Genomic DNA, 24,549 nt, shown 5'->3' with positions numbered 1-24,549 from the left:
CGTAATGTTAAAATGGATCCTCGGGTCTTGAAGGAGTCTTGGGCTCATTTAATTGTGATATTCCATGAATGAGATGTTCATTTGTTATCATAGATTGTTAAATATATTATTTACGAATGATATATTTTGTAGGCTGACAACGGCGAGGTGAGATGTCCATCAATTTTCCAATGAAGGAGAATCCCAGTCGCTAGTCGTCCATCGATTTTGCAAAGACATGGCATGGGAAAGCGCAAGTGTCTATCATTTGGACGCAAATATTCATCCCGATGATCTGGAAGAATTTTTCTCACTATTAATCTCGTTCATCGGGACGAATAGACACTTTGTAAAATATAGATTATATTATGTTTTTCGTTGAGGTACCACCAAATTATGTAAATATCCTCGAATCCTAAAAGGTGCGTTATTTTTAAAAACAGCAAAGCCAAAGCTGAATTAGATGGACGACTGGTAATCTATTTTTCTATTTCTAGTTCCGTTACCTCCATGTTGAAAGAACCTGTCTCGGATTGTACTTCTAAAAACGACCATCTTGGCGTTGGTCGACTAAACTCTAAACTAACCACACTCTTTTTTGAGCTGGCCCCCCGTTTTAGTTCGCTTTTGCGGCCATACATTTTAAAGCAAAGGGAAGACAAATTTAGTAATTAATACTCTCTGCAGGATTGTGGCTGGATTGGGAAATCACGGTCAATTTATTTTTTGAACGGGAATTTAAAAAAATTATAGAATTATATCTTATATCTTTATAAATTATATCTTTCCAAGTTGGATTTGAACAATTTTAAAATAATTAGTTAAAACTTTATCTTCTTTAATTATACCATTCAGTTTATAATCCTTAATTCAACAACATTTCACTTGGCACAATTATTTATTTTAGATTTTTATTTTTAGGCGTATATTTTTAATTAAAAGAATTTTAGAATGCAGTCTCGGAAGATTTAAGCAATTAAAAATTAAAAGCGACAATTTTTGTTTAAAAAAATGTTTACTTGATCAACTATGGACATAAATTATTTTTTTCTTCAATTGAACTGTACTTGAAGTATCAAAAAGTGAACAATAATTGATTTGTTAAGACGATTCTAAATTGTTTTTAAAATTTTAATTTTTCCAGAGTTCAGTGTTAAAAATTGAACTGGCTTAATTCCAAAGCCCTAAACGTAAAAATGTAAATAATTTAAAACTAAATTGTTTGAAATTTCAAGGAGCTTTTAAATTTTAAACGTAACGATTTTAATTTTTCTGTTTAAAAAATGATTGATTTGTAAATAAAATCGTTCAATTTTGATGTATAAATAACAATTGAACAGTTATTATTTGTAGAATAATTGGAGTAATTTTTAGAGATATTGAGAGGTTTTGAAAAGGTTCAACATTAATTTTTTTGAACTTTAAATAATTTCAAATAATGTGAACGAAGTGTTTATTCCGAGAAAATTCGGTGATTGCTACAAAAATTGAAAATTATTTTTGATTTTAAAAAATGATTTGAAGTTCGAATCATTTTTTAAGAAATTTAAAAGTTGTGAAAAACTTGTAATAATCTTTTTAAAAATTTTTTAATTCGAAACAACATGCATATTTTTCAAGACTTCAAAACAAAATTTGGAAGCTTTTAAGGGTATCTAAACTATTTAAAATAAAAATAATTCAATTTCTCATGTAAAAATTGTTCAGTTGAAAAAAATTGTAATGGTTAAAGTTTTAATGTTTCTAGCTTAAAAATGGTTAAAACACTATGATTTTTTAATTTTCAAATTTCTTGATTGATTTTTCAGTTAAGAGCATTACAAATGATAACATGGATTTATATTTTTTGAACTGAATTTGACTCGTTGAACTCTAAAATGTATACAACTTAAAATTGTTTACATGTTTCAGTTAAATACGTTTGGTTTTAAATTTTTTTAATTATAAAGTTTTAATACTTTCCATTTTTTAGGTGTCAGTTATTGAGCATTAGAATTCAAAATGTTTAACTTATGAAATTGTTAAACTTCTATTTTAAAAGTTTAAAATATATGAGTTCCATTCTGAGTGTTTTAATTTGCAGTTCATTCGTCATGAATTGAAATGGAAAAATTGGTAACTTTAGAGAGTTTAAAGTTTGAATTTTTTTAAATTCAATGAATGTGAAAAATCTTTGTGAACCGCGAAAAAACCGGAAAATGGCCGGGAATTGTTTTCTTCGATTAAAATTCGATGTGCTTGGTTTAGTATATTATTTTAAATTCCTTTGAATTCCCTTAAGTTCTTCTAAATTAATTGAATTCTACTGAATTTCTTTAATTCTGCGAATTCTATGAATTACTTGCATTATTTTCAAGTCTTTGGAAATCTCCGAATTCCGAAGATTAAAAAATTCTACAAATTGAAGGAATTCAAAAAGACGCAACGAATTCAATGAGATTAGAAGAATGCAGAGAATTAAGAAAATTCAAGGAATTCAGAAGTATTTAAGAAAGTCAGATTAGTTCAAGGAATTCAGAAGATTTTGAGATCGTCGAAAGAATCCAAAATATTATAAATAATTTAAAGGAATTCAGGGAGTTCAAAGGGTTCAGGAATTTAAAAAAATTCAGAGAAGTTTATGGAATGAAGATAGTTCAGTGAATTTCATTAATTCGAAGAATTCAGACGAATTGAGAAATTTCCATTAATTTAAGTAATACGGGGAATTCAGAGGATTTCAAGTAAGCTAAAAGAATTTAAAAAGTAGTAAAAGAGTTTTAAATTTTTCCAAGTAATGAAAAAGAATTGCAAGGAATTCGAAAAATTTAAAGAGTTTAGTTGAAGGAATGAAAATGATTTAAGGAATTCAGATGGTTTGAAGTTAAAAGAATTTAAAAGACTGCGAAAGAGTTTAGAATTATTTCAAGCAGTTCAAAAGAATTAAAAAGAATACAAAGAACTGAAAGGAATTTAGTGTGAATCTCACGATTTCAAGGAATTCTGAGGACCCTAGAATAATCCAAGGAATGCAATGAGTTTAGAAGAACTTCAGGAGTTGATAGAAGATTCAGAGAGTTCAGGGCAATTTAAGGAATTCAGAGGGATTCAGATAGATACAAGGAATTCAGATGAATTCAAGAAATTAAGGCGAATTTGAGTTTTTTTTAAGATTTCAAGGAAGACAGAAGAAACAGAAAGAATTTTAAAAATTCAAATTACATTGAAAACAATACGAATAACTCAAAATAATTCAAAATAATATGCTTAACCAGAGAGTATTAATTACTGATCCTTTCTGCTATACAAACGATGAGCCAACTCAAAAGTGCACTCCGATTGACTGTGTTGTAGCGTTCAGGTATCAGTTCATACTCCTGTTATAAACAGGGTGCTTTTTAATAAGTGACACAAAATCGATATCTTTAAATGATTCCAAGAATAATTCATGTATCCAATCCGTTCTAATTTCATGAATACCTACTTTATTATACTAATGTGTAAACTTTATTTCAAGGTCGCTCGAGTTCCACCCCGACCAAGAGCGCCTTTGGCTAGGACTACTTCGGACAATTCGGACAGTGACAACAGTCCGGCGTCCGGAAAGCGGCAAGAAGAAGATGGTGGCAATGTCCAGGACAAGAAGAAGAGCGACACTCTACGAAAACTCTTCTCGTCGGCCAAGGGTGGTGGCAAGGGTGGCGGCAAGGGCGGAAAAGGCGGCAAGGGAGGAGGCAAATGCGGAATTTATGTGGAAGAATACACATCAAACAACACTCCAACGGGTGGAGAGAGCCCTTACAAAAGACTCTCCTCATCGCAGACTCCCACGACGCTACCTATCCCGCCGGTCAGTTACGTCAACGGTTTGCCTAGTGTACTCTGTCGGCTCGACTTGAGTCGAATTTCACATATACCACAGCCCTCTCGGGGCAAAGAACTTAGACAACGTACAGAGCTTCCCGACACGAGGCCGTCTTCCAGACAAAACTCCTCGGTACCTCAATCGCAGAGACCCTCAACTCCCGAGGAGGGGGAGATCGTTGAAACCCCTTCCCTGGATGTCAGGACTCAACGCGATGGACTTTCAGTTATGGACACGGACTCAAAAACGAGAATTTCGATTAAATCCGAAGTGGATATGAAACCTTGTTCTGTAAATATTATTAATATGTGCAAAGGTGAAGGTGATAGTGCCGGTATGTTGAGCGCAGCGAGTTGCGCTGGTACGAGTGTCAGTGGTGCTTTCAGCGGCAACGCGCCCAAGCGGAAACGTAATCCGAGTTGCAGTTCGGTTTCTAGTTTGAGTACTGTGTGTTCGGTAGACGTAAAAGTCAAGATTGAGACCAAGGAAAAGAAAAAGAGGAAACGAAAGCACATGGAGACTGACACCGTCACTTCCAGGCCTTCTTCCAGTCAGGTAAATCAATTATTTATAATTGTTTGAGGGAAAGTCATTAGTCTTATGTATAGTAACACATTTTAAAAGGAATTTGTTTAAAAATTAAATCGACTTTTAGTTAAAGTGGACAAATTTGTTCTATATTTATATTTAAAAAAAAAAGTAATTTTGGATCAATTTCATATGTATTTTATTAGACGTGGAATGAAAGTATTTCAAAATAAGTGCTGATGTAGCGTAACTTTTTCCTGCTCTGGCAGTTTAGCTGATCCATCATTCACTTTTCTTGAAGTTCAATGCTATTTTGATCCACGTGTCATTAATTTAGAATTTGGTTATTCAAAATTTAAGCTTGACAGGGAAATTACCGCGTATCGCTTCGAATATCACATTATGATATAACACAATTTAAAATAATCTTTCGATCACTTCTCTTTTTTTAGAAATTTTAGAAAAATCTAAAATAAGTTTTATTCCAACTTTTTAAAATGCTAAATTCAATTGTTAACTTTTTAAAATATGGTATCATTCGGTTTACAATGCGTAATTCTAAAATCGTTTACTTAAAACTTCCATTTTAAATTTAGATCTTCATTTTTAAGCGTAACTTTGAGTTCCAACAATTTAAAAATGCAGTTTTAAAAGCGTTTGAAAATAAATTTTATTAAAAAAAAAAAGTTTTTAGTCGATCAACTGTAAATATAAATAAATTACATTTTTTTAAAATAAACTTTACTTTAAGCATTAGAAAGTGAACAATAATTGATTCTACAAGACGATTCTTAATCCGTACAAACTTAAAGAATGTATGGATTTTGACGTTAAAACAAATGTAAACATCAGGTGGAAACTTTATAAAAAACATATTTTCAATTTGAAATTCTATCCAAATATTGTTCTCGTATAAAATATTCCATTTTTAATCTATTTAATATTACATTTTTTAATTAGTAGCAATATTTGACTTTTCATTAAAAGCGAGCAATTATAAATGAAATATTAAAAACTAAATAGTAATTCGAAACTTAAATTTTTGAAATATAAAGCATTGTATAGTTAAAATTTCAAAGAGCTAAATTCAAACTGTAAATGTTACATTTTTAATTGTTCTATATGAAGAATATTTCAGAATCGAATTTAATAAAATATCATTTATTTCAATAATTTTATTTTTAACGACTGAACACTTCTTTATGTAGAAAATAATCTAGTAAGTTAAAGATATATTTAGAAGTTTTGAAAAGTTCCAAATTAATTAAAAAATTGAAATGATTTCAAATAATTTAACACTAAATGTAGATTTTTGCAGATTTCGTACAACAAACTTAGAAGCTTTTTATTAACCATGCAAGTTTCCATAAGAATAACAAAGATTTCTAGGAGAATTGGAATTGATTTGTTATTCGAATAAATTAATTTCAACGGAGTATTTAAAAAGATTCAAAAAGATTTTTCCAAAATTGTCAAACAATAATTTGGAAGGTTTTAAGCCAACTTTTAAACTTATTTATTTTGCAGGTTTTTAAAAAAAAAAGCTTGCAATTAATTTGAAAATTGAAAAGGTCCCAAATAAATGAAAACAAAACCTTGATTTGTAAAGATCTTAAAATAAAAGTTTGAAGCTATTGTAGGTTTTTTAACAGGTTTTACGAAAACAAAAAAATGTACTTGATTTTCCTGGGAAATTAAAAATGTTATTTTGAAAAAATTGTAGTAAGAGAATATTTAAAAGTATTTTGAAAGAAAAACATATTTTCACATACAAATATCAAACATATATTTATCTGGAGCAAATTAAAATTAAATCAATTAACTTCCAATTGAAAATGTGTTCATTAAAAAAATTTTATCCTTTAATTTTATATGTTTTTAGATGAAAAATGCTTAAAATGATATCATTTTGAAAATTTCCAGATTTATTGATTAATTCCTCAATTTAGAGCATTGAAAGGAATAACTTGGATTTAGATCTTTTGAACTGAATCTGATTCTTTGAACTGAAGAATTAATAAAAGTTTATATTGTTAATTTTGCAGTTTAACTGCATTTAGTTTAACATTGTTCAATTGAAAAGTGTTAATAGCTTCCATTTTATGCGTGTAAATTATTGAGCGTTTCAATGAACAAATTTTGAAGTGCACCATTTTTAAATTTCATTTTTAAAAGTTTAAAATTAAAGAATTTCACTTCAAGTGCTTCGATCTGCCATTCAGCTTTTATTAAATTAAATCAAAAAATGGTCAGCTTTGACATTTTACATTTTTTTGGCCGTGAAAAATGTTTTCGAACCGGTAAATGACCGGGATTTTTTTTTTATTTAAACAGTACATTTTTGAGGGCTGAATTTCAAAATTGTAACTTGGAAGTCTCTTAAGGACACGTGATATTTAGAAAATTGTCGATTTTACCAGTTTTAGGTTCCCCCGGCTTTTTTTAGAATAATAAATATTTTGTGTTAAAAATTTGCGAAATAATAGCGAAAATGCTAACGGACGTCCCCACACACCTTTTTGTAGGTTAATTCAAAAAAGTTTTAATTTAGAAAAATGTGATTAATTTGCATAGCGCTTAGGAAATAGTATCGATTTTTTCAGTGTTAGATTCCCCCGGCTTTTTCCTAGGATAAGAAATATTTTGCCTTCAAAATCTGGGTAATGATAGCAAACATGCTAACTGACGTCCCTGCACACTTTTTTTGTGTGTTTTTTTTTATCAAAAAATTGTTGATATTGCTAACAACGTGCATGTATATTTCGAGGTTATGTGTGTTATAATTCACCCGAGCGTTACTTTCAAACTACACAATATTTTTGGCCGACAATTTTGGACTTAAAATAATGCATATGCATAAAATTTTTATTTAGCAAAATAAATTTTTTTGTAATTATTCCTCAAAAATGAAATCGGAGACGTCCATTATGATATTTTATAGCATCTACGAATTCAGTTTTTTAAAAATTTCATTTTTGTGGAAAAAAAGCCGGGGAAACTGTAAGTATCACATGCCCTTAATTTGCATTTGATCAATAGAAACGTTATCTGTTTAAAAATATAAAGCATTAAGTGCACATTTCCGGAATTATTAAAGTACTTAATCCATTTAAAAGGAAATATTTTATACACGAGTCGTTTAAAATTGTCCTATAAACTAATTGTAAAATATTGTACCAGATCGATTCTTATTAGTGCAGCTTACTTAGAATTTGCTTAAAACATATTTTTAGCTTTCGACACTAGTTGCTCTAGTTCTGACAGTGTAGCACTGCAGTGCTATTATTCAATAATTTACGAAACCCGATCTTATTCTCGTCTCTATAAAAATAGACTAATTCGATAATATTTGTGCATAATAGCAGAGTGACGTTCAACCGACGAATCACGAGCGGGAAGAAAAGCCTGACATAGGCTTACTACCTCCACCAGTTTCAGAAAATCGTCGCTACTATTCTTACTTTAATCATCCAAAAATTTTGGATCAAGAGGATAAGTGAGTGATGTTATGAACATTTATGGCTTAGTAATAGAAATAAAACTTGGTTGGATGGAGTGAAATTAACATTTTAATAATTTTGAAAATTAGGGGCCAGGAACATTATCTAGTAGAAGCGAAACGGCTAAAACACAGTGCTGATGAAGAATGCGACCTCACGGCGCAGGGCATGATGTACATCGAAGCTGTTATGTACTTCATTCTCACTGGCTATGCAATGGAGACTGATGATCAGGGTGGCGGAAGGGCGTCTTTCACGATGTACAAAGATACTCTTCATCTCATAAAGTGAGTTTTCAGTTTTTTTCCGCCTACTATTTCCTTTATCACTCAGGATTGCTACAAGATCTGGAAGACTTGGAAACAGTTCTCAGGCCTCAAAGACCACCGGTCCCTATATTCCTTATTTGTACTCTATATACAGTTAAGGTCCCTGAAGTACCCTATTTTTAAGTTTTGGCCCTTATGGCCCATAATCTAACTTTCAATGTCACTTTTCTTTCAATAATGGTTTAGTGACTATTTAATTGAGGTCTATACCTATTTCTGAATGTCTTGAATTCTGTTGAAATATTTCAGGGTATTTTTAAAGGTTCCAAGACATTTTTAATAGATTTCAATCATTTGAAGGGATTTTTAGGACTTCAGGGTATTTTTAAAACTTCTAAGGCATTGTCCAGAGCTTTTAGTTTGAAATGTTTGTTGGAGTTTTAAAAGATACAAAGGATTTTTTTATTAACATCATTACGTTGAAGGGATTTCAAAGCGTTTGAATTAATTTAGGATAAAGAATCTTCTACAATTTCGCAAGATATTGAACGACTTTTCAGGACCTATAAGGTTTTAAGATAGAGAATGACGCAAAGAATTCGAGAAATTCAAGTAGTTTAGAAGAATTAAGGGAAATCAAGGAGTTTAGCTCAAGGAATGAAAATGATTTAGAGAAGTCAAGGAATTCAGATGGATTGAAGAAAATCTGATATTTTAAAAAATTTCACAGGATTTTATAAAATTTCCGAGGATTTCAATGATTTTACGGGATTTAAAAGCTCTCAATATATTTTAATACAATTTACATGATTTCAGGAAATACCAGAATAGAATTTAACGGGATTTTATAATATTTTAGTGGGTTTTAAATAATCTATTCACGAGAAGTGAGGTATTTTGTAGGGTTTTAAAGATTTGAAGAGATTTGAAATTCACACTGATTTCTTATTAATTTATCCTCAATTCTTTGGAATTCTCTTGAATGTTTTTAATTTACTTGAATTCTTCTAAATTTACTCCATTCTATGTGATTAAATTTTGTTTAAATTTTTTTAAGTTTTCATTTAATTGGTCCTGAGGATCAATTGATAAAATTAGCGAAGGTTTTGAAATATTTGAAACCATTTTTTTCGAATTCCTTGGCATTTGAAGAACTTTAGAAAATTTTAGTAATTTAATGGGTTCTTAAGAATTTTAAGGGATTTTAATATTTTCATGAATTTCAAAGAATTTTCCACCGAAAGTCAGGGATTTCGTAGGATTTTAAACAATTTAAGAGATTTTCAAATTTTTTGTTGTTGCCAATTCATTTGGAATTCGCTCTGAATTCTTATTAATTTATCTTCAGCTATTTAAAAACCTTTTCAAATTCTTCTAAATCCACACAATTTTATTTAGTTCAATAAACTTTGTTTTCATATTTTTGAATTTTTTAAAATTTAACTTTTTCTTAATTTGTTATGCATTTTACCTAGTTATTCTCAATTCCTTTAAATTTCTCTAAATTCGCACAAATTTTATTGTAATTAATGAATTTGATTTGATTTTCACCATTTGTCCAATTCATTTGAATTCTGTTGAATCACTTAAATTGCTAGTCACTAATTTGGTTAGAAATTAATAGAGCTTCAAAGATTTGGCGAGATTTTAATTTTTTTAATTCATTCTGAATTCGTTTAAATTCTGTGGAATTCTCTTGAAAATCTTTAAGTTGCTTGAATTCTTCTAAATTCACTTGATTCTACTTAATTTGGCGAAATTTGATTTTTTTCAGTTCACTCTGAATTCTTTTAAATTCTGTGGAATTCTCTTGATATTTTTTAATTCACTTGCATTCTTCTAAATTCACTTGATTCTACTTAATTGAATGGATTTTTTTTAATTTTTGAAAGTTTTTATTGAATTCCTCCTAAATTATTTTAACCTTACCTTGAATTTTTGGACATTTTAACCAATTCTTTTGAATTCTCTTGAATCTTTCTAAGCTTATTTCGAAGTTACTGAATTCATTGAAGTTCTTTCATTTTTTAAATTGTTTTAAATTCATTTGCATTTTTATGAATATCATTTCAATTTGAGAGAAATCAATGGAATTTTTTTAATTCAAATTTTTTCTGATTTTTTCGATTTGAGTGCCAAAAAAGTACCATGTGAACTTGAAAAGAATCCTCTTTGATCCCTATATTTTACCACATAGTGACGGTGAGGCCCGAGTTCTGGAAAACCTGGAAAAATTATTTTAAAGCCTTAATAATTATTTTAGTACGTAGCGGCAAATATTAAATGTGCGAATTAATAGAAGTTGATTTTTTACTAATAAAAATTATATGATTATAATTCAAAAACGTTCCAATTTTCTAATAATAATGACAATTCAATCATCATTGAAAAGCCCTTGACGTTTGCATTAATTAATAATTTTAAAGGAAATTTAATGTTAAATTCCATAGAATTTACTGGATTTTATAAAAATTCTTGTCTATTTCAATTGAAATTTCTACATGGATTTTGTTTTTTTTTTTTGTAGATATATCTCTTCAAAGTTCAAAACCCAGCATAATGCATCCGAAAACAGCATACCTACTAAATTGACTATCTTAAGGTACGTAGTATTATGTATTCAATATAATCATGCTTATCAACATTGGTTTATATTGATTTTTTAATTTACAACATTGTATTTACAGCTTGTGGTGCCAGTCGCTGATATACTTGAGACTGTTTCAGTTTCGTAAGCATGAAGTTAAAGAATGTCAGAAGGTTCTTGCTGATTACCATCAAAAGGTGAGAGTTCAATGTATGAACAGGGTGTAACAGAGCGGGAATTTGGGAAAACCCGTAAAAAACTCGGGAATTTTATATAAGCATAGAGAATTTTCCCCTTGAATCGCAAAATCTAATTTTTTTACTTTATCTTCCTTTTATTGTTTTGTCGAGAATCAGAGGAAGGAAAACCTGTTGGCTTCATGTGTCGTACATGATAGCATAAAAGGTTTTTCGAGGATTATTTAATTTATTTTAATGTCGCTTATATGAGAATTACCCATTTTTCTATTAAGTAGGTTGAAAGCTATCAAAATTTTCTATAAAAGAAGCCAGAATTAAGGCATTTTGTCAATTATTTTTGTTTAGAAAATAATTTTTTTCATAGTGTATATAAATAATTTTTTTCTTCCCGACGTACATTTTGTGTATATAGGTTATTCAAATTTCAATTTATATACGTCAATTTGGCACAAATTGCAAAAATGAAGATAAAGATCGAATCTCTTTTTAGTCAAGTATCAAATTTTCTATTTTAAATAATACGACGAGGGCGCCGGAATCTGACCAGAGCTTTTTTCACAGACTCCGTCGACTCCCATGCATCCGGAAGGTCAAGGAACGCCGTCTTTGTCTCCTACGCCTTCACCAGCTGGCTCAGTGGGATCAGTTGGCAGTCAGAGTTCTGGTTATAGCAGCGGCGAGTTGGTCAACCGAGGTGCAAACGGCTTGCCTCAAGCTGCATCTTACGTCAGCGTTCCTCTTGGAGTGTACAACGCTTATCACGCGCAGAACTATCACTTCGGTTTGCTTTTGAGCTGCCACGAGCATTGGGACCAGGCAACTGCTTTGGTCACGGACCAACAAAGAGGTATTTTATGACACTTCAAATTTATTGAAAGTTTAGAAAAAAATTAAAGTGGGGTAACAACATCCTACAGTGAGCCACCTAAGGTTAGGTCATTTTTCTCACGAGTGCCTCTAGAAATAGTGAATATGTAAGTAAAAAAAAGATGGGTTAAAATCATCTGTGAGCCATCCAAAATCATAACTGAGCCACGTCTAGTATCAATAGTGAACCGGTCAATAAAAAAGAATTGTGTTCGAAACTTTTTTAAGCGGCTCACTAATGAAGGTGGAAAATGAAATATGACCACTGCAATATTCAGCCAAACTGGCTAAATGTTCGACAATCTTTCAAAATCGGATTCAATATATTGGACATTTACTAATTTACTATTAATAATAATTAATAATTTACTATTTATATGTGAAAATGAGATCGTGTGGCTCATTACAGAATGGATCTGCTGTTAATGTTGTTACCCTAGTGCAGGGGTCTCCAAAGGTAGATCCTGTATCTACTAGAGATCACAGGCCAATAGGTCGGATCTACTCAGTTTTGATCCAGAACTGTCAAAAACTTTTACCTTATTTTTTGTCGCTGGGAACCCTTAAACTCGAGACTTTTATTTCTATTCGAAACTTCAAGCTAAAATTGAGAATTATGAAAGAAAATAATGAATTTTTAGTTTTCGTTACTTTAATATTGTTAAATAAAATATTCAATACAATTTTAATCTGTTATAGTCACAATTTAAGTTCCATAAAAATTGTTTCGTTTGTAAATAATTCAAAATTTAATTTTTAAATTAAATTAAAAAGTAGCGAGAAATTCAAGTGTCCTTGAGTTTCTATTACCTAATATTAAAAACACAATCAATTTTAAAATCCATAATAACAATTTTTTCAATAATAAAAGTTTTAAAAATTGTTAAATGGACTTGAATAATTGATTATATTATTATATCTAACAGATAAAAAAAAATACGTTACCATTTTTAAGATCTGTTAATATGAATGCAAAGAATTTTTCCCCCAGTTGCGATAGCGTTTTTCAAAACTTTTTTATTAAAAATTAAAAATTACTTTCAAAAAATTTGTTTTCAAATCATTTAATATTACAGCTTTATAATTTTAAAAATTTACATTTTGAGAGGTGAAAATCACGAAAAATTAATTTTTTATCGTAAAAAAAATGCGTGGCAACAATTTTAGTTTTCTTAATTGTAATGCAAATTTAAAATTATACCATTTGAGCAGCTTTAACTTTATAACATTCAATTTACTTTAAAGTAGTATCAAATTAAATATTATTTTTATTTAAAGGCGCTAATGCAATTTTAATTCCTTTGAATTATAAGTAATCAATTTTTAAAGTTTGTAATTTTTTCTATTTTCGAACCCTTATTCTGAAATAATTTGATTTACAGGTTCTCGATTTGAAAAAAATCTCTTAAATTTTGAACGCCTTAAATTTATTTTTGACCAGTTATTTTTATTATTATTATTATTATTAGTATCTTTTAAAATTATTTAGTATTATTAATGTCGAAAATATTTATTTTTGAACAATTATCGGCAATTGCTTAGTTTAAGGACTTTAAATAAAATACTTTGTATTTCAAGCTCTGTCAAGTTATACCAGAAAACAGGGTTCTCCGAGGCTTTCCAACTGAGATTTTTTTCAAAGGGGTCATAAATTTCCTCTCAGTTCCCCGTCGAACAAAAATTGGTAGATCTTGAAAAAGGCCGAGCGATCCAGGGTCACGTTGCACCTGTGGATTGTGGAGACCCCTACCCTAGTGTCTAATACCTCCTTAAATTGTACGTTTCCAACCGAGATTTTTTCGAATTTGTGTTTCTGAAATTTGTATCATTTCAATATGTAAGGTTTTTAATATACTAATAAATTAAATTTAATTTAAGTTCTATTATCTTGCAATCTGGCAAAATAGATTATGGCAATTAGGCACATTACAAATGTTTTTGAATCTTAACAAGATTCCTTTTTTTTATTGCTTTAAACAGACAAAACTCACGTCTCTGTTTGAATTAGTCCAAAGAAACTGTACAAATTTCAACGTATTTATTTCTACTTGTTCGCATTATAATGATTCTAATTCAAAATATATTTAATTTTCAAAGATTTTCCTTTATTATTTCTAACATGAAATTGATATATGATATTCGAAGATTTAACGTATATGAAAAAATCTGTAGTCAAAAGTATTTTAATCATTATCTGAAAGAAAATTTGTATAGAATTAATACGATATTTTTCGCAAACTTTTATTTTTGAAAGCTTTGAATTAATAGTAAATTAGAATTAAAAAGCCTTAATATTTGTACTTTTTAAATTAAAGCTTCGATAATTGTTTCACTTTTGATTGCCGCTTTTTTAAATTAGACTGTTTTAAATAATTTTAAATTCCAATATTTATCATTTCAATGTGAAAATTAAACGCTCAATATTAAAAATTTTCTAAAACGAACTAACAATTTATGGAGGAATGACTTAAAATTGAACAATACGCAACTGTGAAAAACTTCAAAAATGAAAAGTTTCAAATGAAGTGTTCGAAACGATTTTATTCAAACTTGAATTATATTTGATATTAAAGTCTCAATACTTAAGAAAGTTAAAATTGGGAATGGTTGCACGTTTCGAGTTATGAATCTTCAATCTTGAGAACTGCAATTTAAATTTTTCAATTTCAATAGTTTGAAGTTTACAATTTAAATTTAAATTACTGTCCAGGGTTTCTGTATAAAAAAGGTTTCAATTTCACAATTTCAATTATAAACGCTTGAATCTTTCAATTTTGAAGAATTTACGTTTCAAATGATTCAATTTAAATTTAAAATCTAATACTTAGATTAATTATTGAATTTTCAACATTTGTAACGGTTTTATTTTCTAGGCTTCTGTAACTTTGAATTATCCAGTTTTTAACATTTGATTTGATTTTTATTAACGGTAAAAACCTTTTGTGCATAGTGTCAAAATATAATTTTTCACATAACTCTTTTAAAATTCTATTGGTGCATTTAATTAATTTTTATATGCTAACGACCTTGCCTTTGAAATTGTTTAAATTTATAGTTGTAAATTGAATTCGTTCTGGTTTTAGATTTTCTATTCGTCATGTTTGAATATTAAAAATGCTTTGAATTGATAAATTAACAGTAATTTCATCTTCAGCTGTTTGAATCTTGATTAGCTCAATTAAAGTTTATTTTTAATGACGTCTAATTTCGGACCTCACAGACAGGTCCCTGTATGCCCTATTGTACCGTATATTCAGTTAAGGTCCTTAGTACCCTACTTTCAAGATTTGGTCCACATGGTACGATATTTGCAACCTACAATGGAACTTTAAAAAATTGTATAGTAAGATCAAAGCTTCCAAGAGTCAGGCATTTTGAAAAAATAGCGTGAGGTATCTCTTAGGATTTCAAAGCGTTTGAAATATTTTAGGAAAAAGAATTTTCTAGAGTTTTTAAAGATATGGAATGAGTTTACAGGACCTAAAAGTTTTTAAGATATTTAAAAAGATTCCAAGGGGTTTTGTAAGATTAAAAATTTTCGTGGATTTCAATGATCTTAACATAGATTAAAAGCAATCAAAATATTTTAGTACATTTTCCAGGATTTCAAGAAGTATCATCAGATTTCATGTCATTTCACGGGTTTCTGTAATATCTTATTGGATTTTAAAGTATTTATTCACAAGAAGTGAGGGATACCTTCTCATTTCTTATAAATTTCTCTAAATTCATTCAAATTTTATTGTAATCGGTGGAATTTTTTTGGATTCTTAAAATTTTTTCGAATTCATTTGAATGCTTTTGATTTCAACTCGAATTATCTTGTAGTCATTAGTCAGTTCTTTGTTTAGAAATTAGTTGGGTTTAAAAGATTTGAAGAGATTTTAATTTGTTGTAATTCACTCTGAATTCTTTTAAATTCTTTAGAATTCTCTTGAATTCCTTGCCATCGATTCTTACAGATTTCATTAAGTTCTTTTGAGTTGCCCTAAATTTTTCTAAGCTCATTCCAAAATTAAAGGATTTAATGGAATTTTGTATATTTCTCAATTATTTTCAATTCCTTTGAATTTTTTTATTCACCTTGCATATTTCTTTCATCGAATTCTTCTCGTTTCCCTGGAATTCCTCTAAATTTAGTTCAATTTTACGGAGACCGAATTCTTTTAAATTTTTTATAATATTCTTAAAAAAATCAAAAGTTTTATTTAATTGATCTTAAATTCTTCCAACTTCACCTTGAATTCATGGATATTTCATCAAGTTCTGATTTCCTTTGAATTTTTATAAGATCATTTCAAAGTTAATGAATTGAATGGAATTTTTTTTATTATTTTCAATTCATTTGATTTTTTTGATTCACCTTGCATATTTGTTTCATTGAATTCTTCTCATTTCCCTTAAATTCCTCTAAATTCATTCCAATTTGATGGAAATATTTGGAATTTTTTATTTTAAATTTGATGTGCAGTTCATTTGATTTTTTTTAATTCACCCTGAATTTTTTAAATTTTGTATAATTCTTTTGAATTTAGTTTATTACTTGAAGTCTTCTAAATTCACCTAATGCTATTCAATTTAATGGATTAAAAAAAAATTCAAATTTAATGAATTTAATAGAATTTTTTATATTTTTTTAATTCACCTTGCATATTTTTTTCATCGAATTCTTCTCGTTTCCCCTTAAACTCCTCTAAATTCATTCCATTTTTACGGGAATCGGTTAAATTTTTTTTATTTTTAAATTTTTGTCCTATTTGTTTAAATTCCTTTGAATTTAACTTAAATTTTTTTGAAATCTCGTAGATTTATCCCAAACTTGTTACCATTTGAGCGCGAAAAAAGTACTCTTTGAAACCTATATTTTATCCCATATGAACTCTGAGGCCTACAATTGTGAATGGGTGAATTTTGAACATCGCATCTCGAAATTGTTAATTCTTTTCATCATACAATCGGTTACATTTGCGTGTACGTTCACGGTACCTATACTGTACTAAACATTGAATTTCTGCACCCCTCTAATTAATGTGTTTTTACATTTTTTCAGATTTCTTTATCGAGCTGGACGAAGAGATAGGTCCTCTAACATTAAAAAGTTCATTGCCCGAGCTGGTGGATTACGTGCTCTCAGGGATCCGAAAAATGCGAGCCCTTTGACCTCAGTGGCTCAGCCCCCGACCACCTACACCAAACTACGTCACAGCTCTCCCTCCTAATATGGCAACGTATTCAACCTTGTTCACTTAGATCAGGAAATAATAGGCTCACCGCGAACAATAATGATTTTACAATAACAATCGTCTTTAGTTTGTCAAGCACAACATGTGTATTCGCGGTGCTTGAGGTATTTCGAAATGTAGAAAGTTTCTCGCCTCATCACACACGAGAAACAACTCCTGGAGGGACGCAACGTTCAGATTATACATCTCCTGATGTTGAGAGATTTAATTTCGAAGACTGTGATTCCCTAGACCAGAGAATTGAGATGACGTGTTGTGTGACGGCAGAGTTGCCTTGAAAGCTGCGCGTCGGTGAGTTGGCCACGAAGACAGACTTGAGAAGTCGGTAGCATTTGATGAAGCTAAAATCCATTTTGTAGTTAGAAAATAAAAATTATCGAGGTTTTATATTTCAATGTGTGGATGCAGTTAAGTCTTCGTCGCGCTCGACACAAGCAGCAGCGCCTACGTCTAAATTAGCCGGAATTTAGATAATTTAGTGAAAAGGGGGAAACATTTTTGAATATGAAGCAAACAATGATTCTTCGACTGGAGGTTTTGAGCGTGACAAAAGTGGCTCCGCCGAGAGTCAAGAAGCATTGGCGAGGAACTTGCGTTTCTCTATTTTTCCGAGGTGTCTTGCTTTTGTAAAACGTGATACAATAATGGGCAAAGGGAGGAGAACAAATAAGTGCCACAGGAGCGTGCGCTCTCGTTCCTCGCCGCGAGGAGTCTGCAGGTTACCTGAAGCATATATGTTGTTAAGTGATCCAAGAATACACGATGATATAGTTTATTACGTATATAAAGTGATTATATATACATAACGAGAAATTCTATATATATTTGAAGAATATGGGTGTGTACGTAAGAACGCGTCCGTTCGCCGAAGCATTGCTTTAGGGTGCATTCAAGTCGCTTTTCCACTGGTTAGCCGACGCGACTCGTGTTTAGGGTTCTAAAAAGTCTTAAAATTACGTGTATCGCAACATGTAATGTCCAAAAAAAAGGGTAGTTCTGTTTCTTTTCTTTTTTTAAATTCATCACATTTTAAAATAATTTCTAGTTTTAGTTATTATATTTGAGATGATAATTTGGGAATTAGCGATAATCAGCTAATTCGAAATTCTTGTTTAGGTGAAGAAAGGCTGATTTTCAAAAATATTGAATGGACATGTATGTTTTAACAAGTTTTAAGTAGGGGTTCTGCTCAAAATTAATTTTCTCGGGATCCTTAAAATCTTAGCCAATTTTAAAGAGATCTCTAATCGAAATCTCAATTCGTGTTTTAGTTTCGTACAGATTGTACGCAAAGAAATTTTTAGGAATAATTAAGTGATGCGGTGTTTTATTGTCAATTAAAACTGATGAAATATGTAGACGAATTTGTAGGTAACTAAGCTGTTTAACGTAATCCCTTGAATCTTTATATTGAAATTATCTGACCTTCTGTGTTATTGAAATAATATACACATCATGATTTATGCAATACCCGTGTAATAGACTCGAAGATATGAGAGAAGGAATATTACACGTAATTTTAGAACTCTACTCATGCAATGTGTAGATAAGCGATATTAGTAAACTAGGATCGATCGACGCAGATGCAGCAGCACATATACTACATTTACATTACATAGACTAACGGGGAAAGTAGTGGTTATAGAAAAGATTTTAAGCAAGTACGTGCATGCACGAACTACACTACATATAAATTGGGAAAGAGTGAAGAAGTGAGCGCATATACATATATACATACTACAAGTAAGTTGCTCCATGTGTATATTTTTGTAAATAGGTATTCGCCTTGAGGGTAGTCTACGGCTTCTCCGTCGGGTTGGTAGATTAACCCGCCCCAATTTTTGCTACGTCTTACGAGAACATTTGACCAGATTATCTCTGGTTCGAGTCGATCACCAAGAAATTCTCGACGAATTTCATTTTCTGCTGGTGGTGGTAAATTCAGGTGCAGAATGCAATTTATCAAAATGAGATATATTGCACTGTGTCTGCATTTAATCACAACCCGAGTTAGCAGCTCTTTGAAAAGTAAAATTTGACTATCACGAGCCTAGAGAAACTCCGAAGAGATTTTTATTTTTCATGTTGCGATGCTTGCAAATTTATTTTCTCATTACGATGGAGTCATGACGTTAAGTGAACACGTCGCAACTTAATAATTAATCAGTAAAATGAATAAAAAAAAACTCTTGCATCTCTATTGTGGTTTAAGTTTATATTTTACACGAATGAATCGATCAGCGGAGAAAGTGAAGAGATCAGATTGTCTTTGCGAGGTGAAATATCGAGAAAAATACTGAGAAAATCATCATCAAAAGCAGATGCAAAGCTGGCGGGCTTTAGCTTAGAAACACAACCACGCGGTCCAATGGTTCACGGGATACAATTTTTTATCGAGCAATTCTACGATCAAGGACGCTTTTTAAAGTCATAAAGGAAGAGACTGGGGAAACTTTCGATATTTTCGTGACACGTATTTAATAAGATAATATTTATATCACGCCCGAACCCACCAGCTCATTTTTCCGCTTTTCTAGATGTTTTTCTCTGTAAGTTTACGTCAGAGAGCGACTTATATTACAAAACGCCAAAAAGCTTTATGCATATCAATTTTTTGAGGGTTGATCGTACCCCTTTTACTTAAAAGATAACCAAATCCAATTTCGCTTCGATCACAAAACCGCCTTTGCAAGCGTAAATTATTTAAATCAATTTGAGTTGTTTTTTTCATCTCTATTATCTTCAATTCGAGTGGTCCATGAGCGTAAAGTTAATAAAAACTTAAATGTAAAATACATTAAGAAATAATCTTCAATTTTTTATAGAATGATGAATGAAAAATAAGTTGTTTCTCGACTATCGCACGTGTACGGCAGAAATGTGAAGCGTTTGAAAGTTTTTGGTGTGAGGACGGACGGACGGAAGAAAGGAAAGAAATAAAAAAAAAGTGTAAAGTCTGAAAGGTGTGGCTCCGTAAGAAATAGCGTTTCTGTAATTCTATTTTATCCAGCCTTTTTGATCTATTATTCTACGCTACTTGTATTATATTTATATATACATATATGTACAAACATATGTGTATGTATGCATATGAAAATATTATTAATGCATATTATATTGTAATTATTTTACTGTAATCTTGAATACGCAGATGATTGCTACTTCACTCTCTTTCTTCTTCAAAGTTGGTATAGTAAAATTTTTTTTACAAAATAGTTCCACATTAAAAAAGGGGAAAGAGAGAGCGGAGTGAACACGAGTTTAGATTGGCAGAGTTCGAAGATTCCACAATGAAATAATGGCCAATTGAACGCGTACTTTGCAACGAGGGAGCGGACTTGGCTTGGAACGTGCCGCATTTCAATTTTTACGAAAAAAAAAAAAAATACAATTCGAGATTGCATTGAGGGTGTTTTTTTATATAATAATACTTTCCCCTTGAGAGAACGTTTTTCAGTTCACAACACCAAGTCCAAGTCCTACTCGCAAAATAATAGGAATCCAAGTTGACAAAAAAAGAATGAATTACAGCAAAAAAACAAAGATTTTACCTCGCAAACTTTTTAAAAATAAAGGAAATTTTAGTTGGAAAGTGACTTCAAATATAAGATTGAAGTATTTTTATATACACTCATACCTGATCAACTGATTGAAATTCGCCGAAATTTGGTTTGTCTTTTTCAATTTTGGATCCCTATTTTCGATGAGGCGACACGCTCACATGTGTGTATAAAGGGTGCAAAAAAGCTACAAACGTGGCATGTGAGCGTGCGCATTGCAACGAGAGAAATAGAGAAAGAGATATGTAAAGGGCAAAGACCAAACTCATTAACTACTCGCTTTTTATTTATTTGACTATTATTATTATTATTATTATTATTATTATATAATTAAATAATTATTATTAATTATTATTATTATTATATTTATTGGCGTGGATGTTGCATAAGCAGCCAAGCCACCCCTCTGATAAATTAAATTGTTGACACTAATCTTATTGTTACTTAACTAATATTGTTTCATTGGAAAAAAATCCGAATAAATCATTTAATAAACAAAGGAGATTGTCCCAACGAAAATCGCTACGAGTGTCGTGATTAACCCGATCGGTCTACTCTGCGAAAATATCAAATATTGTCACCAGTTTTGTTTTTTCGAGTAAAATTCTTTTTGACTACTTTTTATCACTCGAAATCATATTTCACGATAAATAGCATAAACTATTCGTTCAGTTTTTCCCCCATTCTCCATGAGAAGCAAGATGCAAATAAACTTCTAGGGAATGTGTGTTTTTTTGAAAATTGTACTATAGTGAATCATTACTCACAATCATCACATATAGTAAGTGAAGAAAACGAGCAGCAAGAGAAAGCACACTGACAATATGTATAAATATACATTTGCGAACTATTTTGTGACAGGGCTTTTTTACCTATTTTAGAGAAGCGGAAATGCATACATAAAAAAAAGCAATCATAATTAAGCAATGAGCATATATAGTTTAGAAATGCCGTTTGTCGACGGGGCGACCTGTACTCAATTTTCGTTTTTTTTTTACGTTTCGCGCCTTAGGCTGGCATTGTCATTATCTACTTATTATATTATTGTGTATATGGTATAAAATTGTAAAAAGGATTCGTATTTAGTACATCGTATTCATTTCATGAGGAATGACTGTCCTCCAAATGAACATATTGTTTAAAATAAATTGAATAAATAAAACATTGACCAAATCAATCCGGAAGTTTTATTTCTGGTTACAAATAATTTATTGCGAAATTCGTATGAACTGATGAAGAGAAAGGGTGGACATTCAATTAGTTTTAATATGCAAGTTTTTTGTAATCATTTTAAATACTTTTTCAGTAAAAAAGGGATGTGTCGACATTTAAAAAATAGAGGGTTCTTTAAAACCTTAGAAAATTTCTATACAAATAGCACAGTTTGATGTTGTACCGAATTTAAAATGATAAAAGAACATGCAATTTGTTGATTAAAATTATCCGAAATCAAGTAATTTCTAAGAGTTAACATTCACTCTATGACTGTAGAATCAGAAGAAGAGATTAAGTTTTGCATTTAATTTTCACGCATTTTTATAATTACAAGCATTTTCAGTTGAATCATTTTAATTTCAAGGACTTAAATATTGAACAAGGAAGTGTCTAGACTTACCGAAAAAATCTGGCTGTACCGAAATTCGGGTACATGTAACCCCTTTCCTAGTTCTATTAGTACCAAAAAAAGTCGGGTATTAGTATAGAAATGGGAGAGTTTACAACTCACCAGAGTGCACGGCCTGTTCGGGTCCGAGTTCTGCGAAAATTCAAAATTAATACATGAAAAATAGCTCATTTTACTCGAATTAATCATAAAAAGGTATAGTTCATTTGTAAAATAGAGTCAAAGGATCAGTTTTTCTTACATAGTTCTGGATTTGACAAACATAACATTATTGTTGACTGGAAAAACGTTTCATAGTACATGTTTCACACCTTTTCTATTTCTTTGTAGCGAAAACTAAAAACAACCTTATTTAAAAATTAAAAAAATTGTTTTTAGAGGAAAATCTCCTTTTTTAAATTTAACACTTTTTGATTAAAATGTTATCATTTGAAGTTTCTTCTCTTTGGTTAAAAATTTATTCTTTTACTCGTTTTATTTTCGATTAAAAACTGAATTTCTTATACAAAAAATTACATGATCTGTTTGAACTTCGTTCTTTTTGGTTGAATACAACGGCTTTCAATTTAAGATATTTTTTTATTGAAATATCAACTATTACATTTGACGATGTTTGTTGAGGATTAATCTCTTTGGTTTTAAATAAAATATTTTGATGAAAATCCATTTTTTTTTTCGTTAAAAATTGATTAACTGAACGTTTAACTTGTCCGCTTTTGTTTAAAAATTCGCTTCTTTTAGATTGAAAATAAACAATTTCGATGAAAATTCATGTGTCTTATTAAAAATTCGCCTCTTTTGGTTAAAAAATCATTTTTCTGTTGAAAATTTAACTAATTAAAAAAAAAGTTCTTTTCTTGGAAAATTGATCTTTATAGTTGAAAATGCAACTATGTGTTAGAAACTTGACTTTTGTTTGAAAATTCTTCTTGCTTTCAAATTAATTTATTTTGGCTAGAAATTCACTTCTTTGTTTAAAAATCTTAAATACTTCGTTAAAAAAAAAATTATTTGTAAAAAATTAATTTTCTTGTTTGAAAATTCATTATTTTTAGTTGAAAATTTAAGTAACCAATTTTTTAAAGTTGTAAATTAATTTCTTTCGATTAAATTTTAACTGTTTTATTGAAAAATTGTTTTTTCTTGTTATTGAAAATTGATCTTTGAACTTAAGGGTACAACCCACTTTGAACGCTAAAAAAAGCCTACTTGTGCGATTTTTCTCAAAGAATAATATGAAGTATATTAGTGTAAAAGTTGATAGGTTTGATAAATAAGGTCTAAAAATACGAGAAAAAAACTTTTTATTGTTTTTTTTTTTTTTTAGTTTTTATATACAAAAAATATAGCTGAACATAAGGCCATGATTTTGAGGTAGGTAGACGGGAGGCATGGTATCTCAACAACGGCTCATCTAAAACAATAAAATCAAAGTGTTTTAGTTTCAATATGACCATAGCTAAAAGATGAACTACGGACATTGATTTTTATCAATAAATAACAAAATGGAGGTCAAAGTTAAAAAACAATTTAAAAAATAAAATCCTTTTTTTTTTGCACTGAATTTAGTGAAAAAAATAGGTAAAACTCAAATTATAACTCATCTGTGTAGTCCACCTTCCGTCTTTTTGTGTGTAGAATATATGGTTAAGTTTTTATAAGAATTGGTCCATTCGTTTTACAGAAATCGTGCCTCTCGTTCTAAAAAACGTTGTTTTGAGAAAAACGCGTTTAAAGTGTTTTTTAATGAAAAATCATAAAAAAATCTTACCTCTATTTCATCAGCGATGTCTGGACCGTACATACCGCCTTCTGCTTGTACCTGAACTTCAATTTAGTTGAAACAGACTCTTCAACCCACTTCAAAGTGGGTTGTACCCTTAAAAATTAAATATTTCATTTAATAGTTGTCCTTATTATTCAAATTTAAATGTTTCAATTTAATATTTTTTTTTTAGTTGAAAACTCATCTCTGGATGAAACTGCAACTATTCTATTGGACATTTCTTTATTTTTTGATGAAATTTATTTTTTTTAACAAAAAGTGTAACTTCCATTTTTTATTGAAAATTTGTTCTGTTTTAGTTGAAAATTCACTTCTTTTGTTACAACTTGTATATGTTTTTGGAAATTCAATTTTTTTTATCTGAAAATTTCATTATGCCTTTTTTATATGGAGCTTCAAATATTTAGTTGATTTATATAGTTTGTTGAAAATATGTCTTTCTGGTAGAAACTTAATCTTCTTGTTTTACCAGGTGTATACATATGAAACCGGTATTGCCATTTAGCGGCCAGTAGGCACACTTGTAGGCACTGTCGGAACTTACCATTTGTGCTAATTGGCG

At 30.0% G+C, this 24,549-nt stretch overlaps 1 protein-coding gene and 1 long non-coding RNA gene across 9 annotated transcripts in view; one reads left to right on the top strand and one right to left on the bottom strand.

Annotated features, from left to right (window-relative positions):
• The window catches only part of LOC117177056 (AF4/FMR2 family member 4-like), a 376,982-nt gene extending 355,228 nt beyond the window's left edge, over positions 1 to 21,754 (top strand). For 5 of the 8 annotated variants that reach the window (XM_033367522.1, XM_033367524.1, XM_033367523.1 and 2 more), the window contains 8 exons: positions 133 to 147; positions 3,476 to 4,378; positions 7,714 to 7,847; positions 7,941 to 8,138; positions 10,648 to 10,722; positions 10,808 to 10,904; positions 11,469 to 11,754; positions 16,825 to 21,754. In XM_033367522.1, coding sequence (XP_033223413.1) covers positions 133 to 147; positions 3,476 to 4,378; positions 7,714 to 7,847; positions 7,941 to 8,138; positions 10,648 to 10,722; positions 10,808 to 10,904; positions 11,469 to 11,754; positions 16,825 to 16,934 — 1,818 coding nt within the window. In that variant the 3' untranslated portion in view covers positions 16,935 to 21,754. The remainder of the gene's footprint in view (positions 1 to 132; positions 148 to 3,475; positions 4,379 to 7,713; positions 7,848 to 7,940; positions 8,139 to 10,647; positions 10,723 to 10,807; positions 10,905 to 11,468; positions 11,755 to 16,824) is intronic. The other 3 variants (XM_033367525.1, XM_033367529.1, XM_033367526.1) reach the window with 3 other exon arrangements.
• Positions 21,755 to 23,610: 1,856 nt separating this feature from the next.
• The window catches only part of LOC117176051, a 3,534-nt gene continuing 2,595 nt past the window's right edge, over positions 23,611 to 24,549 (bottom strand). The window contains exons 2-3 of the long non-coding RNA XR_004467576.1: positions 23,973 to 24,080; positions 23,611 to 23,902 (exon numbers count right to left, since the gene is read on the bottom strand). This is a non-coding gene — a long non-coding RNA (uncharacterized LOC117176051). The remainder of the gene's footprint in view (positions 23,903 to 23,972; positions 24,081 to 24,549) is intronic.

The sequence above is a fragment of the Belonocnema kinseyi genome, chromosome 7 (assembly GCF_010883055.1).
Source record: "Belonocnema kinseyi isolate 2016_QV_RU_SX_M_011 chromosome 7, B_treatae_v1, whole genome shotgun sequence".
Lineage (NCBI taxonomy): Eukaryota > Metazoa > Arthropoda > Insecta > Hymenoptera > Cynipidae > Belonocnema > Belonocnema kinseyi.
This window is presented reverse-complemented; position numbering and strand designations above follow the sequence as displayed.